Raw genomic sequence first — 16,747 nt, 5'->3', positions numbered from 1 at the left:
CCTTGGTCTCCCTTATAGTCTGTTTAGATGGCCTAAAACACTCAACTCCTGTCTTCCCAGCCTTGACCTGCTGTCACCGTCGTTCTTGCTCTTTAGGGTGTCTCCACAGTCACCTACTCACCGCACAGAAGGTCCTCCCACTCTCGAGAATTGGCCGATACCCAGTGCAGCGGCAAAGGTTGCCTAACCGGAGAAGAAGGATGGGTATCAGTGGGCTGTATTTTTACTGGTTTCTTTTGGAAGTTAAAACAGACGCAGGTGGTTTTGTCTTTTTTTTGAGAGTATTTAAATACCTGCCAGACCGTTCAGTGCTTTTTTCCTCTTCTTAGACTATTATCCTTCCTACCACCTCAACTCCAGTTTTATTCTGTCCTAAAGAAGATGACGGTCCATCTGGTGAGCTCACTTGCATCCATCGATTAATTTGTTCATTCATTCAACACATGTCTATTGACGGCACCTATATTTCAGACAGCGTGTAAGATACAGGGATCCTAAGACAGGAAACTCTAGGCCATTTCTCAGGCCCCAGAGGAGCGAAGGATCTGCCTTGGACTACTTGTTAGAAGTGCTCCTCAGTGGCTTTTGGGTCACTGCGTCAGAATTTCCTGCGGGTATTTGTTTAAAATGCAGATCGCTGGCCCTTCTCCAATTCTCCTGAATCAAAACCTCCAGGGGTGGGCCCAGGAATCTTTGTTTAAGAAGTGTGCAGGTAATCCCACTGCAGGGCAGTTTGAGAAGCTTAGGTTTCCAAGGACGAAGGTGTGGGGGTGGGGTGGAGCAGGCTCTGTGTGGAGTAGAGTTCGTCCAAGGAGGCCTCACAAGGAAGCCAGGGCTTGAAGGATGAGCAAGCACTGGGTGGGTGGAAAGCAGGGGAGAGCGTTCGGGGTTCACAGAGCAGCACAAGCAAGGCGCAGATGTGGAACAGTGCAGAGGAATCGCGGGTCGAGAGGAGACTGGCCAGCAGGACGTCTGTTGGACTTCCCTGACTGCCTCGTGAAGTAGGGGAGGCTTGGCCACACTCGAGGGGCGAGGAGCTGTTGGAGGACCTCACAGAGTGGAAGGCCCTAAGGAGGGGAAGATTTCGATGACTTGATCTGATTTTCTGTAATGGAGAGGAGTGGAGGAAATCCACCAGCAACTGGCAGATTCAGAGAGTGTGTCTGTGCTCAGCCTCCAGTCCTCAGTCTAAGAATCTGTGTATCCAACAGGTGACTGGTTTAGGGATTGTTGACGCCTGAAAATGATGTCTATTGATCCTGCAAAGGGGATATGTCTGTGAACTCCCTGTTAGTAACTTAAATCAAGAGAACTGAAGAAGGACCGGGGGTCTGCATTTAAACAAATACCCTGTTAAGTTACTAAAGACCCCACGCGGTAGTAACCCATTGCAAATTTTAAAGGATCCTTTCAATATGTGGAGGGCTCTGTTATGGGTTAAACCGTGTCCCCCCAAAAGACTTGTTGAGGTCCTAACCTGTGTCTCCTGTGAATGTGACCTCATCTGGAAATAGGGTCTCTGCAGATGTACTCAAGTTAAACTGAGGTCATACTGGATTGGGTGCGCCCTAATCCGGTGACTGGAGTCCTTAGAAGAGGAGGGAAATTTGGACTCAGACACACAGAGGGGAGGCCGTGAGAAGATGGAGGCAGAGACGGGAGTGATGAATCCACGAGTCAAGGAATGCCAGGAGAGTTGTCAACCCCCAGAACTCGAAAGAGGCAAGGGAGACTCCTCCTCCAGAGCCTTCTGCAGGAGCACGGCCCTGCTGACACCTTGATTTCAGACTTGTCGCCTCCAGAACCGTGAAAGAAGAAATTCCTGTTGTTTTGACCCACCCAGTTTGTGGTGCTTTGTTACAACAGCTCTAACGAAGGCAGCCAAATAAGTCACTGTGCAGAGACGTGGAGTGTCAAGACGGGGGTATGGTCCACGTGCAGTGGGTTCTCTCCAGCAAGTGCTCTGATAAGCAGGGCATAGCCTGACATTCTTCCCTGCTCCTGGGTGAACTGTGGCTACTTCAGAAACAACTGAGGGAGGGCCTGAGCTGGGTTGGGATGATGTGGGCTGGGGGAGCCTGAGGCACACTTCCCACCTGGCCTCAGGTGGGTGGAGGGGTTTCCCCATGTCAGACCTACCTCCCAGGGCTTCCATGAGCTGCTCCTCAGAGGGCTGTGGGTGGTTCCTGAGCAGCGTGTACATGGACATCACCATCCCAGGGGTGCAGAACCCGCACTGGGTGCCGTGGCTCTTGGCAATCCTCTCCTGGAAGAACATGTGGTCACGGGCCTGCCTGCCTGCTGCCTCCGCCTCTCAGGGGGGAGGGTCTGTGTGCTGCGTCTCCCTTGTCATGGGGGAGCCCAGGCCCTGAGAAGCCCTCCTCCCATTGCTCAGAGATGGCCAGTGCCCCCTTTCCCACGCTGCTCCTGGAGCAGGTGACTCAGAAGCCCTGTTCTAGCGTTACAATCGCTTCTCAAGCTCAAATGCCCAGTTCCTTCTAATGGGGAATTAGCAGCGTGCAGCCTTGATTCCCAGAGTGGGAAGAAGTCTCCAAAAATCATCAGTAAAAGGAAATTATGAGTAGGTTTCAGAAACAGCTTTCTGGAACACCTCCATGTCTTAGTTCTGCCCGTGGGGCCGCCTCTTTTTGATGAGCTTGGAGACTATCTCCTGTTGACCTCACTTCACTTTCTTCTTTAAATTCTTTTGTGTTAGCTCAGAAGGAGCTCTCCTTTCAAAGGTCCAAGATTGTGGTCTGTGTCCTAGATCCTTGCTATTTAAAGTGCAGCCCCGGGACCAGCGGTGTTGGTTCCACCAGGAGCTCATAAGAAGGCAGAACCTCAGGCCTCTGCTCCAAACCTCCTGACTCAGAATCTGCGTTTGCAACAAGCTCCCTGCTGGGTCTCAGCGCTCTGAAGTTTGGGAGCCCTGCTCTAGATTCCGAATGTCATCCTAGGATTCGGGTTCATCAGCCTTGCTGTGAACGTCCTTTCTGATCTCCTCAGGGACTCTAGGAAAATTTCCTGCGTTCTTTGCCTTTGCTGACCTTCCTGGAATCGATTTTCACGTGGTTAAACCCAGAGACCCTTTGGGCTCCTCCTGCCTGGAAGGCCTTGCAGTGTTGGTGGATCTGGACCTATGACACTCCAAACCCTGTGACAGTGACAGAGAAATTCATGTGTTTTCTGCCAATGCAGGTCACAGTACTCTTAAAACCAGCCTCTCTTTTCCATCTTCAAGTTAAGATTTGGAGAAACAACTGTCCTTGTGCTCTGGCACAGTCACCCTCAATTCTGATTTTACTCCCAAGAACCCCATACCATAGGAGGTAACCCTGAATTTGATCCTGTTAGCCGCAGAGACATTTCATTCTATGCATAACATCCGTTGTACAATATTTGTCCCACAGCATAGTCCAATAGGTGTTAATTGATGTTTTTAAAGTCCTGCTTATCATTCAAGTAGAAAAAATAAGAAAAACGATGATCATCTAATAAAATGTGGAAGGATTTCCAGGCTTCTTTTAAACCACTTCACAGATATTATTATCATCTTGGTCAATATGCATCCAAAGCTTGTACTCACCTGACCCCACCCTGGCAGCCCCAGGCAGCACTGTGAGTGCAGCATTGGTCAAAAAGGTAAAGTCAAGAAGTGAGACGATGAGGACGTGCTCTCACCTGCACCGGGTGAAGCCTGGTTTTGATGCTTCCAACACCTTCCACGGTGGTGACAGCAGCTCCATACAGAGAGCAGATGGGCACCAGGCACGCAGTGACGGAGAAGTGTCTTTGTATGAGAAGTACAAGGAAAACCAAGAGGAGTGACACAGTTATGCCTCATGGGCAGCGGGAAACCCCCAGGCTTCTCATTCAGCCTAGGGAATGGGGAACTGGAGGGGCGTCAGAGAGGAAGAATTTAGAGTCCTCTCTGCTGACTGTATTATCTGCACGAATTGGGGATCCTTAGGGTGAGTAGGGGCATTCTGAACTTCAGAAAAATTTTCCAAGCCCAGAACAGACCCACCTGGGTCTGGACTCAATGAGAGTGGGCTCGGGTCATCAGGAGTGTGGTTAGACCTCAACCAGTGTTCATTAGGACACTGACCCCACAACAGGCCAAAGGCACACCTCTGTCTTCTACTCATATTGGAGAATTTTTTTGCTTGTTAATTTTAAACTCTCCATGTAAGGTCCCTCAACAGTGTTGGGTGGTCTGTGTTCTGAAGTCATTTCTTGGGCCAGTGGATTTGGGAACAGCCCAAGTCCTGGAATCTGGCCCTTAATTAAAGGATGGAGTCATGGCCCAGGTCCCTGCAGAGTCCAACAGTAGAAAAGGCATTCGCTTCAGAGCCAGAAAACGTGGGGTCAAGTCCTTATTCTACAGCTTGCTAGTCGTATGACCTTGAACAAGTCATTTCGTCTCTGATCCTCAGTCTCCTCATCGGTAAAATGAATGCTTTGCGTACATTGGGGTTTGTTAACCTGGGCCTTGGGAGGTCCATGATCGCCCTGAAACTGTGTGTTTTCTGAGTAGAGGGCTCCCAGCTTTTCTCAGGTTTTCAGAGGGGTCTAAGATCTATAGAGAGCGAAAATTGCAAGACTGGAAGATCCTTAGAGATCTTTGGCTGTGAGGTGAGAATACAAGGCTGGCAAAGAAGCAAAGCCTCCTCCGGCCTCTGGGCAGGATACCTTATCTTCCTGGACACGGGGTCGTGCTTCGACACCATCACGGTGCAGGCCCCACAGCCTCCTCTTCCGCAGACATACTTGGTTCCCGTGAGGCGTACTGGAAAGGGGTGGTCAAGGAAAAGATTCCAGGGCGGACATGTTGCCTCCATGATAGCGGCCTCCCCAGGGTGTCTCTAGCCAGGAAGGTCTTCTTTGTGGGGTGAGGTGCAGGTCTGAGGAATCAGTCGCCTGCCTGCCTCCAGGTGTCAGTAAAGGCCACTCCATATCTTATTAGCTGTGTGACACTCGACATATTAACCTCTCCCTGCCTGCTTTCTCGCTTGCAAAGAGGGGAAAGTAATACCTACTTGATCTTCACAGGTTTATCATAAGCATCTTGGAGGGTAATGGATGAAAAAGCCCTTTGGAAAAATCCTATTTCCATCGCAGGTGTTCTTCCGGGTTCCAATCATATGATCGGAAGACAACTGCTTTCTAGCGGTGTTACTAGTTTTGCCCAGCAGCTGGTATTGCATTTGAGAGCAAGCGAGTGAGCCTTTGGAGAAAGTGCATGCTTATCACGGCCCACCCTGAGCGCCCCTCGGCTCCACCTCCTAAGGGCAATCGTCCAGGTCCAACCCCAAATCTAGTTTCAGCCTCCACCCCTTTTCTTTAGTCATCCTTCTCCCAGACTGTGGTCGATTTCCACACAGTTTATGGACTGGATGTAGTTCACTAGAATTGCTAAGAAGACTTCGGAATCACTGACTTTTTTTTTTCTTTTTTGAAAGCCATGGGGCTTGTTCATCTAAATTAAGCCATAACTCAAATGCTTCTCAGAGAGGGTATGTCAGTGAGTGGAGTGGGCTGGGTGTAACTGGGAGCTCACGCCCCACTTTAGACAGAGGACTAGGGACAGTCCCTGCTCAGCCCTAGGCAGGTCCACTGTAACGCAGGAATGACTATCTTCTCATTTTTCATGAGAAGCTGAAAAATCTTGATTTTTACAAATATGAGATTTCCTTATTTTCAAATATCGACTACTAATTAAAAACCATGTGGGCTTTTAAACAAAACTTGCAGAGGGGCTGATTCCATCAATTTGTAATTTTTCTCATTAATTTGGTTCTTGTTGGCTTCTCTGGGAGAGCCATTAGATTCACCAATTACACTATGTTTGCTGTTACGATCTACCTTTCAGAGCGTAAAACGGTGGCAGACGACAGATGTAGGAAAGGCGATCTTCCCCTACGATCAGGCTCTCCCAGAGTCTGGAGAAGCTGGTTTCCCTGCAGGGCAGGCACAGGTGACACAAACCTTTGTTACCTAACCGCCTGCTGGGCATCCAGAAAGCCCTTACGGGAACAATTAGTGCTGACGTGAGGAGCTTAGCTTATATTTCACTGGTATTAAAGCAGGATATAAGGACCTCTGGGGAAATTTTATCCTCAACAAGTAGCCCAGTTAACTTAATACCCTTAAACCATTGCCAAAAGCAAACAGAGAGTGGCGGAGGGGCTGACCGTCTGGGGATGGGGAAGTCTGATCAGTTCTCATGGTCACAGCTGGCCTAAGTTTCAAGGAAAACATAGACACGGCCAAAACATGGTCAAAAGGGTCCAGTTCTTTCGTAGGAAGGTCAGCAGTGTGACTTCCGGGTCTGCGTTCCTCTCCAGCACCTGTGTTGGGAACAGAACAGAGGTGATTATGGGGATTAAATCAGTGACCGGTAGAATGTCTGCTGCGGCTTGATTTAGGGATTGGGGTGTAATATGAGGCCCGGTTTCACCTGCCCTGTTTTTTTGTGCTCTGAGGGCACACAACTTTCACACGCATTTTCAGAGCAGGAACTCACCCAGCAAGTGTGGCAACAACGGCCTTACGTGTTGTTAGAGCTGAGAACTGCAGCTGCGTAAAGACGCCCTGGGAGCCAAGTTGTTCATGTTTGCTCTTCTCTCTATTTTTGTGGAATCTTTCAACCCAGTCTTTTGTACTCTTAAAATATTCAAGCTGGGGAGGGACTGGGATGCTGTGTGTGTGCGTGCGCGTACGTGTGTGTGCATGTGCATGCACGAAATGAAGGGTCCTGGAGGGAAGAAAGATGGGTAAAAGGGCCACCCGGTGACGCAGAGGTTAAGTGTGCACGTCCTGCTTTGGCGGCCCGGGGTTCGCCGGTTCAGATCCCGGGTGTGGACATGGCACTGCTTGGCCAGCCATGCTGTGGTAGGCGTCCCACGGATAAAGTAGAGGAAGATGGGCATGGATGTGGGCTCAGGGCCAGTCTTCCTCAACAAAAAGAGGAGCATTGGCAGCAGATGTTAGCTCAGGGCTAATCTTCCTCAAAAAAAAGAAAAAGAAAGATGGATAGGAAGTGTTTCTATGCTGGCCCCTCTGATTCACCTCTGGTGGAGAGTACATTTGATGACATCAGGGATCTGAAGAGGTGGTGGCAGAGAGGGGGGTGGGGAGAATTGCCGTCACCCTGGAGAGGCCCCAGAGTGTTCCAATCCCCTCCCTGGCAGAGTGGCTGATGGTGAGCCTTGTTGCCCCAGCTCAGGACCCAGGATGCTCTGGCAGAGCACTAACGTTCCTCCCTCCCTTATCTTGAAAAGTTGGGGATTTAGCGTTCAAAAGCCGTGGAGGGACCTTCCTTGATGCTTCTTTCTCATCTGCTTATTTTGGGATATTTCCTTTGGCTTTGTTCTGGGATGTCCTGCAAACACCTCCCTCCATTCTGTTGCATCAGAGGAAAGGAAGATACAGTGGCCTATTCACGTTAATTCTTCCTTTCTCCCCAGAAGAAAAATGTGAACTTGTGTAGACCTCAAAGAATGAAAAAGTACGGAGGGAGATGCTTCCAAGTTGAGATGTTAAAATTCAACTGCTTTCTGAATCTCCAGGGGGCTCCGATCAGCGAAAGAAGCCCTCCTCCGCCTGCCCTTCCCCCCACCACAGATCTTCAAAAGCTGTTTATTGAGAACGTGGTTGGATATTTTTATTATCTACCTGACACCACCCCGACCGCACACATCTGTGTTTCCTCTAACCCTTGATTTATGCCCTGTTCTGGCTGCAGCCACCTCACTCTGGGCTCATGACTCAGGAGGGATGTGGAACAGAAAATAGAGGAAGGGACCCCCAAAGCTGAGGCCAGTGGGACAAACAAGGGCCCCAGCTCATGAGCGACAGTTTTGGAAGAATGTGTGCTGGTTGTTGGCCGTGGACACTGGCTGCAAGAGAGAGATTAGAAGGGGGTGGATGACAGCTTAGAGGCTCTACATTCTGTCTCCTTTCTTGGGCCGAGCCCTGGGGCGGGGGTGGGGCCCGGGGGGGACATGACAAGATCTCAGTTAGGTTTGCAGGATTGGAGGGCTGAGGGCCCTGGAGGAGAGGCCACCTGCTTTGGGAGCTGCAGAATGGTTCCTTTGAGAGACAGACAGACTCACAAGAGCGGTGGGCCTGGCAGAGGGCACTGAGGGCTCACTAGTGGCCTGCGTGCACTGATGGTGAGGACCGGAGGGAGAGTGCTGGGACCAGGGGCAATAGAAGAACATCTTGTTATCCATGTTCCCCCTGGAACTTAGCTGCAACCCAGGCAAGAGGGGGACAGAAAGTGGGCTGCAATTACCTTTCAACCAATTCTGTGTAATGGAGGCTCAGAAAATAAAGTTGATGAATAGAAAAAGAAAGCAAGCTGCATTTCTTCTCCTCCTGGGTTTGAGGATCAAGGTGTTACTAGACGAAGTGCTTCCCATGCGTGAGAGCCAGGGCTCAATACCTTACAAGCCCTTAGGGGTTCCTAACCAACGAGGGAAGCGTCTCTCTTTTAATCTTTACAAAAGCTGCAGGAGGTGGGCTCTAAAGAGGGAGCTCTGAGACTCCGGGGGTTGAAGTAACTTGCATAAGGTTATACACGAATGCACAGTCTGCCCGCAGGCTCGTGCGGGTAACCCTGGAGCTTTACCGCCTCCCGCCCGCACCCCCAAGGCTGAGCTCCGACCGAGGGGGAACAGGCCAAATGTGTAGGGTTCCAGTCCCTGGCTCCTTGTCCTGACTGGAGGGGGCTCCACCCAAATGGGCCACAAGGGCTCCCCTGGAGCTAGTGGGCTCCTGCTGTCTCTGCCAGCCAGGGTGTCACCCAGCACTTACCTTCCTCCCGTTCACGAAGAAAACCAACTCGTCGGATCTCGACAGGTGGGGCATTGCACCTGTAAGAAGCTTCGCCTCACGCTCCAGGGCGGAAGGCTCCTGGGCACCAGCCCCAGAAACGAGCGGGCAGGATTTGGGGCCAGGCAACTGAGAGCCCTCCCTGAGTGAAGCCGGCTGCCTGGAGCCCCTGAGAGCAGGGCAGCGGGTGGAGACTTCCTTGCCTCCCGGCCTTTTAAGTCCAGGCGCCCGCGTGGCCCAGCCTCTCACCCCGGGCCTCACTCCGCCTCCCACCAATCCCGCTCCAGAGCTTGCTGCACACAGCCCACACCTCTTCTGGCTTTTCCTGAGGTTGGCGGGCTTCAGTGTGAAGACCACAAACAACGTAAGCCCACTCTGCACAATGACTCAGCCCCGGGAATACATCCCGCATGGATTTCATTCGTTTCCAAAAGAGCTACAAGTGGGCTTTCTGAGGCCTCCCACTTCTCCAACATTTCTTACTTCAGCTGCAGAAATGTCTCCTCGCTGGAAATCATATGGACAAGACCAGCTTGTGTCCCAGTTAAAGTGGAGGCGGGGCGTCACATCCACCCAGCCGCTCTGTATCCTTCCTACTTCCTCCCACTGACAGGATGCTTCCACTGGAAAATAGTGATCTAGTCAAGGCAACCACTTTACAGATAAGTAAAGTGAGGCCCGTGATCTCAGTGGCTCAGGTCGTGCAGGAAGTAAATGGCAAAGCAGGAACTAAAACCAAGATCTCCTGGCTTACGACATCAGTAAGTGCACAGACAGAGACTTGCTAAAAGGAAAATACCCTTGTGGGTCTCTCTGAACATGTCCTGTTAGACATCGGTGGATAAGCCAAGCAGTTCTTACTCCTTCTGCTAAAGGCATGAAGACTTTTAGAGCCCGGGACTGGCCTCTCTGCGGTGAAGCAGGTAGCTGCTCGGGTCTGGTTTCAGGGGAGGAAGCCAGACTTCCTGTTCCGGACACTTCCTTCCCGCGGGTGTGGGGCCGGCACACGGCCGAGAGTCAGCCTTTGTGTTAAGGTGAATCACCGTGTGACAGTGCCTCAGGCGGAGACAGCAGAGACCTGGCATCCTCTCGGCATGGCCAACGGAGGAACGTCCTCTTTCCCACTCGGTCCAGATGCGGCTGCAGAATCCCGCCCCACGAGCTGTTCCAGAAAACCCTCCTCATGCCACGCTGTCGGCAGCCTCCAACTCTCTTTACAGTTCTGATGCCTGGGTCCCAAGCACACTCGTCCTCACACACCTGGGGAGCTAGCGTTCACACACCTGTCTAGTGTTGGGGGTGTGTGGGTGCTTCCCGTGTATTAAAAGGTGCTGAATAAACCTGCCGCAGGGCCACGAGAGGAGAGCGGGAGATGGTGCTGAGAATTGGGTGGGACCTTCGTGCCAGCCTTTTGGATCCTGCCACTCCTGCTAAGAATACCCCCAACAGCTCTCTGAGGTGGGAACACAAGGTTCCTTAGCTCCGTGTGCAAAGCCCTCCGCAGCCTGGGTTTCTGGCCTCAGACTCTCTTGCTCTCCAAAAAAACCTCCTGTTCTGGTCAAACTACTCTTCTCGTCCTCGCTCTTGTGTGTAAACCGGCCCTTCCCTACTTGAAGCCTTCCATCGGCCTCCCACCCACTGACCAAAGCCCCGTAGGCTTTCCTCCGAGGCCTCGGGGGCTCGACCCGCCCGCCCCTCTGGGCACATGTCAGCCACTTTCTCCCTGGGTCACAGCCCCTGACATGCTGGCCTCTCCCCTGCTTTGCGCGCGTGCTGAACTCTCTCCTGTCCGCGGCCCTGGGCCATGTTATCCCCTCTGCTTGACTTCTCTTCTCTGACTTGGGCGTGGCTGGGGCCTTCTTGTTCTTTGGGGCTGACGCTTCCCTGATCACAGGCTGAACGGCACGTCCCTCTCTGCTGCCACCTCCTTCCCTGTCCCCAAAGCTCTCGCTACTGCCCGACGAGGACACTGGCTCACCTCTTGGTTAGCTTTCTCCACTAGAATACAAGCTCCACGAGGGTGGGCATGTTACTTTCAACTTGCTGCTGTGTCCCCAGCCCTGGACCGATGCTTACCACCCAGTCAGTGCCCAGGAGTATTTGCTGAATGACTGAAGGAGGCTCTTCCATGTCTGCATTGATAACAACCCCATTTCTGTCCCACTGTGACTGCCCTCCCTCCCTCTTTATCTGCCATCGAAAAGCAGCATCAAACCTCTCTTCTTTTTTTTTTTAAAGATGTGAACCTTTTTTAAAAGTATGCTTTTTTCTTTTTTGGTGAGGAAGATTGGCCCTGAGCTAAGATCTGTTGCCAATCTTCCTCTTTTTTTTTCCCCCAAAGCCTCAGTACATAGTTGTATATCCCACTTGTAGGTCATTCTAGTTCTTCTATGTGGGATGCTGCCACAGCGTGGCTTGATGATCAGTGCCATGTCTGCACCCAGGATCTGAACTGGTGAACCCCGGGCAGCCGAAGTGGAACGTGCAAACTTAACCACTCGGCCACGGGGCCAGCCCCCCAAACCTCCTTTCCTTCCTTTCTCTCAATTCCAAAAACACTTGCCGATCCAACCAACTGCTCCTTTACTTTTCATTTAATAAACCAGGAAACAGGTAGCTAGTCTCTCATGTGCCACGAATAGTTGGTTGTCTTGTCAGCATCTGTGTCCCATTTTCCCAATTAGGTCTTAAGCCTCTGGAGGTTAGAATAGCTACTTGTGTCCCCCGCAAGGCTCCGCGTGAATGACAGTTTGTTCACTGAGGGTTACTAAATGCTTGCCTGATTACCTAAAATACTTTACACGAGGAGGCATTAGGGATTCATTCATCCAACCAGTAGTTATTGAGGCCCAGCCTGCACCGGGCACCGTGTAAAACCAGATCTGCAAGGTTTCTTTCTCCAAGGAGTCTGTGGTTAGTACAAGAGACAGTTACTGTGCGCTTACATCTTTGCCTTGGTGAGAAGCACGGAATGGTGAGAAGCTTTGCTTCGGGGAGAGGCATCAGGGAGGGCCTGCGGAGGGACATCAGGCTGCAAGGGGGGCCGTGGGAACGGGGGGAGGCAGGCAGGGAGGGTAAGCGGCAGGTGGAGAAGAGGCCCTGCTGACGGCTGTGGCCGCGTGGGGGAGACGCGCCTGGGGCAGTGGTGAAGGGGCACAGTCTGTTCACCCTCTTGCTCTGCCCTTTAAAAGAGGGCCATCAGCGCAGACGAGGGCACACGATTCCACCTACGGCAGCCCGGACGCTGCCAACAAACAGCAGGAATCCTGGTGTTCCAAAATATTCATAGGCATAGACCCTTCGGCGTCAACAGAGAATACGAACATCGAACACAGAAGAACAAGTCCAGGGTGCCAACACCAGATTACAGTGTTAGAGTTGGAAGATAGAGGACTTCAGTTTAGGAAACCAAATACATTTACTGCTGGGAAACTGAAACCTGACCTTGAACGGCCTTAGAGGAGTGTGTCACAAACTTGTTTGGCTGGGCAGCTTTGTTTGTGTGAAATCGTGTGAAGTGTAAACACGGGGAACAAAAAGCTTCCTGCCTGGCCCCGAGGAGGGCTGAGGGTGAGGCCTGAGCTTGGTTTTCTCTTCTTCACAAACCGCCAGGGCTCTGGGACTTCAGCGAAACATCGCCAGCTCGGGCTGAACAGAGGTGGCCCAGTGCGAGGGTAGGACGCTTCCCGCCGAGCTTTCCCGACTCTCGGGTCTTATTCCAGAAAATGAGAAAAGCAACCACTTCTTTTTCCTGCCCTCTTTTTTCTTTACTTGAAAGGGAAGACTAACTTTCTTCACATTTAAATGGATTGTCCTTGTGGGTGAAAGAAACTCTACATGCATTGACCCAGGCGCTTGTGTGTTTGTTATAAAAAAGGTCTTATAAGTCACGTCGAAGAATCCTTGTTACCAAAGAAAAACTCACATTGGAAATGACACTGGCCTCCCCCACAATGCAAACACCCTTGTTTCTGGAAAAAGTCGTACTGAGCCCTGCTCACGGCTGTCAGTGGAAAAGTCCTGGACTCTGCTTCTGCGGCCCTGGGTGCTGCCGTCCATTTTGAGCTCTTCGCAGCCCAAAGGTGGGACACAGGCAAGCAGATGGTGAGCCCTTTTTAGGCCCCTTGCGCTGGTCATTCAATGCCCAGGTTCCAGCCTCCATTCTCTCCCTTTCTGACTAGGAGGTCCCTTCCCTTCCCCTCCCAGTTCTGCTCTTTGCTGAGCCAGGCATCTGCTGGGCTTAAGGGAAGCCAGGAGCCAGTGAGGCCTCGGACTATGTGGGAGAAAGTCTCTCCCGCCACAGACTGGCGGAGTGCCTAGAAATCCGCACCCTGAAAAATGTGACTCTGGAGGACAGGTTGGTCCTTTGGGGTGGGGGGGCGTGGAGCGTGGAGAGAAAGTTTGACATCCGTGTGAACAGGAGGTCAGGAGTGCCAAGCGGGTGGGCTGAGTCCTTCCTGCTCTGGGTCTGGGAGGGTCTGAGCAGTCAGGAGCCCCACGGCTGCCAGGCTCCCTCCAGGTTCTTCACCAAGCACTGTCAGCCTTCCTTCCGCTACCTGCCGGCCCGTGGGGGTGGGGCAGCGTCGCTGTGCCTTCGGGAGCCTGTGGCTGCCTCCTTGAGCTGCTGTGGCTTGCACTGTGTTCCCTGATGTGACCTTATCTGGAAATCAGATCTTTGCAGATGTAATCAAATTAAGACAGGTCACACTGGATTAGGGTGGGCCCTACAGCCAGTGACGGGTGTCCTTTTAAGGACAGGGAGATTTGGGGACTGAAAGGAACACATGGAGGGAAGACAGCCGTGTGAAGACGGAGGCCGAGATTGGAGTGATCTGTCTACACTGAGGAATGCCCAGGATTGCTGGCCACTACCACAAGCTAGAGAGAGGCAAGGGAGACTTCTTGCCTAGAGCCGTCAGAGGAAGCATGGCCCGTCCACACTTCGATGCCAGCCCCCTAGCCTTCAGAACCGTGAGGGAATAAGAGTCTGTTGTTTTAGGGCAGCAGGGCCCGGTACTCGGTGAGGGCAGCCCGGTGAACGCTCGAACAACCCAAGCGTTAGAGAGACGGCCATTCCAAATAGACAGAGCACACACTCAGCGAGAGAGAGCTGTTGGAGGGGACGACCGTCAATTCGAACTGAAAGAGGACAGTAAAGGGCAGCCCTCAGCGAGGCTGCGCCTTCCATCACAGGCCCAGAGCGCAGGGACCTGGGGGCAGAGCAATTCCAACGCAGGCGCCACTGCCACCCTGCCCCGCCGCCCACCGCGGCTCAGCCCCACGGACAGAACAGCTGGACAGAATATCTCATAGGTACAAGGCTGAAAGATCAAGTTTTCTATGAAGGAAACAGAACCAGCCTGGCGTCTGAGCGCCTGGCTGCCGCAGCGGACGCTAGAGGGCAGGAGACCAGCAGCTGCAGGTTTCTGAGAGGCGGGACGGGCCGCGGGGAGCTGTCAGTGGAGCAAAACCCCCTCTTCCTGCCAGGGCAAGGACCAGACAGCAGAGGGGGAGAATCCAACAAGAACAACGTCCACAAGAAGGGCGAGGAGGAGGGGAGGCCTCAGTGGACAGGGGCGGGCTATTTGGAAAGTGTAACATAAATGCTAAAAAGAGCCATTCTGTAAGGGAAATTCAACTCATATTCTAGACCTGAAATAGACAGCAGCCTCAGCAACTGACGGGCTGAAGGCTGCTGGGGAGAAGGGGAAAGCAGAAGAGTCCCTAAAGTATTGTTTCATCGGGGCAAAGGGCGGAAATATGGGCAGAGAGAGAGCAGGAGGCCAGGAGAGGGCCCCTTTTCATGGGGAGACATTTGGTATCTTGTTTTCAAATAGTGGTACAGAAATATGTGTCTGTTTATTAAAGCAGGTAAATGGAAATGTGCAACTACTGGTACAGTAGAACTTCCAAAGTAGCAAGAGAAGGAAGGGACTTTCTCATCACTTGCACAAATCAGCAAAAATAATGAAAAGGAAAAATGGAAAGCACAGGTTAAAATATATCACATTTTGTATTACATATTATACATGGTATAATTTATATTTTCTGTTATATATTATATGTATAAATAACTAGAAAATATTAAACATTTTAAATAATCGTAAGAAATATAAATGAAATGAATTCTATGACTTAGAAATAATGACTAGCATGGGCCGGCCAGGTGGCACAGTGGTTAAGTGCGCACGTTCCACTTCAGTGGCCTGGGGTTTGCAAGTTTGGATCCCGGGTGCAGACGCAGCACCGCTTGGCAAACCATGCTGTGCAGCCATCCCACATATAAAGTAGAGGAAGATGGGCACGGATGTTAGCTCAGGGTCAGTCTTCCTCAGCAAAAAGAGGAGGATTGGCAGCAGTTAGCTCAGGGCTAATTTTCCTAAAAAGAAAAAAATTGAAAAAAAAAGAAAAGACTAGCAGATTGGATTAGGAAAAAACCCTAGAATCTAGATATACACCATTTATAAGAAACGTATTTAAAGTGATAAAGAGGGGATGAAAATAAAGAGGGGTCAACAAGATAACAGGCAAATGTAAACAATAAGACAACTTACTATGGAAAGAATAGAAAATATTAAAATTATCATAGAACAAATGAATTTACAGATGAATTTCCTGTGCTCACCGAGATAATGCCAATGTTAGTTCAACTCTCCTAGGCGTAAACAAGTGGAAATTCTCTCCAATTACTCTTATAAACTTAGTGAAATCTTAAGGCCAAAACCCAATACGGACAGTACAAAAATACTGTAGAACCACTCTGCTTCTGAATACAGACATAGCGACTCCTCCTTATCCACGGGGATACTTCCCAAGACCCCCAGTGGATGCCTGAAACCATGGGTAGTACTGAACCCTGTAGATGCTGTGTTTTTTCCTATACATACATATTTGAGGTTCCACAGCAAAACTAGCATGAATTTCTTTTTCCTTCTTCACAGTTTCACGGATAGAAGGTTCATTCTTGCCCTGGATCTTAGTAACCTCACCATACATTTGTTTCCTTTTTTTAATAAGTTGAGAACTTTCACCTTTTCTCTTAAAGGAAGCACTTTATGGCTTCTCTTTGGCATATCCGAATTGCCGGCATCACGGCTCTTGTGCTTTGGGGTCCTTATTAACTAAAATATGTTCCTTGAACACAGGCACTGAGCTACCATGACAGTCGATCTGATAACCAAGATGGCTGCTAAGTGACTAACGGGCAGGTGGTGTACACAGTGGATCCGTTGAACAAAGGGATGATTCACGTCCCAGGAGGGACAGAGCAGGATGGTGGGAGATTTCATCATGCTACTCAGAGCAGCGTGCAATTTAAAACTTATGAATTGTTTATTTCTGGAATTTTCCATTTAATATTTTCAGATCATGATTGACAGCAGGTAATTGAAACCGTGCACAAAGGGGAGATTACTGTACAAAAATTCTAAATAAAATACCAGTGAATAGAATCTGGCAATGTATCAAGGGATAATATACCAAGTAAGCTTTATTTCTGGGACACAAGTGGGTTCAACATCAGAAATCTAGCACATTATTAATACTAACAGCCCATTACATCAAAATAAAGGAGGAAAACTAATCAAATCAAAGATGCTATTAAGTCACTTGATAAAATTCAGCAGCCACTCCTAGCAAAACTTTAAAGCAAAGAGAACAGGAGGAAACTGATGAAATAAGAATATTTACAAAAACCAATAACTACTATTATTGTTACAGGAAAAATAAAAAACAATTTCAATTAAAATCAGAGATTAGATATGGCCGCCCTTTCTTACCATTACTGGGTCACTTTACCTCAGAGGTTATGACGCATGTAGTAAAATAATGGGAGAGTGAAATAACTGGGGTAAATTGATGTCAACGTTGGAAGAGAAGAAAACAATCTAGTAATTGGATGTAGTCAACG

At 50.3% G+C, this 16,747-nt stretch overlaps 1 protein-coding gene across 13 annotated transcripts in view; it reads right to left on the bottom strand.

Moving 5' to 3' along the window:
* The window catches only part of LOC100146423 (aldehyde oxidase-like), a 73,907-nt gene extending 64,728 nt beyond the window's left edge, over window positions 1–9,179 (bottom strand). For 11 of the 13 annotated variants that reach the window (XR_011428141.1, XR_011428137.1, XR_011428139.1 and 8 more), the window contains exons 1-6: window positions 8,821–9,012; window positions 6,293–6,350; window positions 4,693–4,789; window positions 3,682–3,790; window positions 2,140–2,266; window positions 122–183 (exon numbers count right to left, since the gene is read on the bottom strand). Coding sequence is in view for 8 of the 13 variants with exons in the window: in XM_070240627.1 (XP_070096728.1) it covers window positions 122–183; window positions 2,140–2,266; window positions 3,682–3,790; window positions 4,693–4,789; window positions 6,293–6,350; window positions 8,821–8,874 (507 nt within the window). In the remaining 5 variants the exon portion in view is untranslated. 13 annotated transcript variants of the gene reach the window in all.
* Between the last annotated feature and the right edge of the window lie 7,568 nt (window positions 9,180–16,747).

The sequence above is a fragment of the Equus caballus genome, chromosome 18 (genome assembly GCF_041296265.1).
Source record: "Equus caballus isolate H_3958 breed thoroughbred chromosome 18, TB-T2T, whole genome shotgun sequence".
NCBI lineage: Eukaryota > Metazoa > Chordata > Mammalia > Perissodactyla > Equidae > Equus > Equus caballus.
The sequence above is the reverse complement of the archived record's forward strand: the minus strand, read 5'-3'. Positions and strand labels throughout refer to the sequence as shown.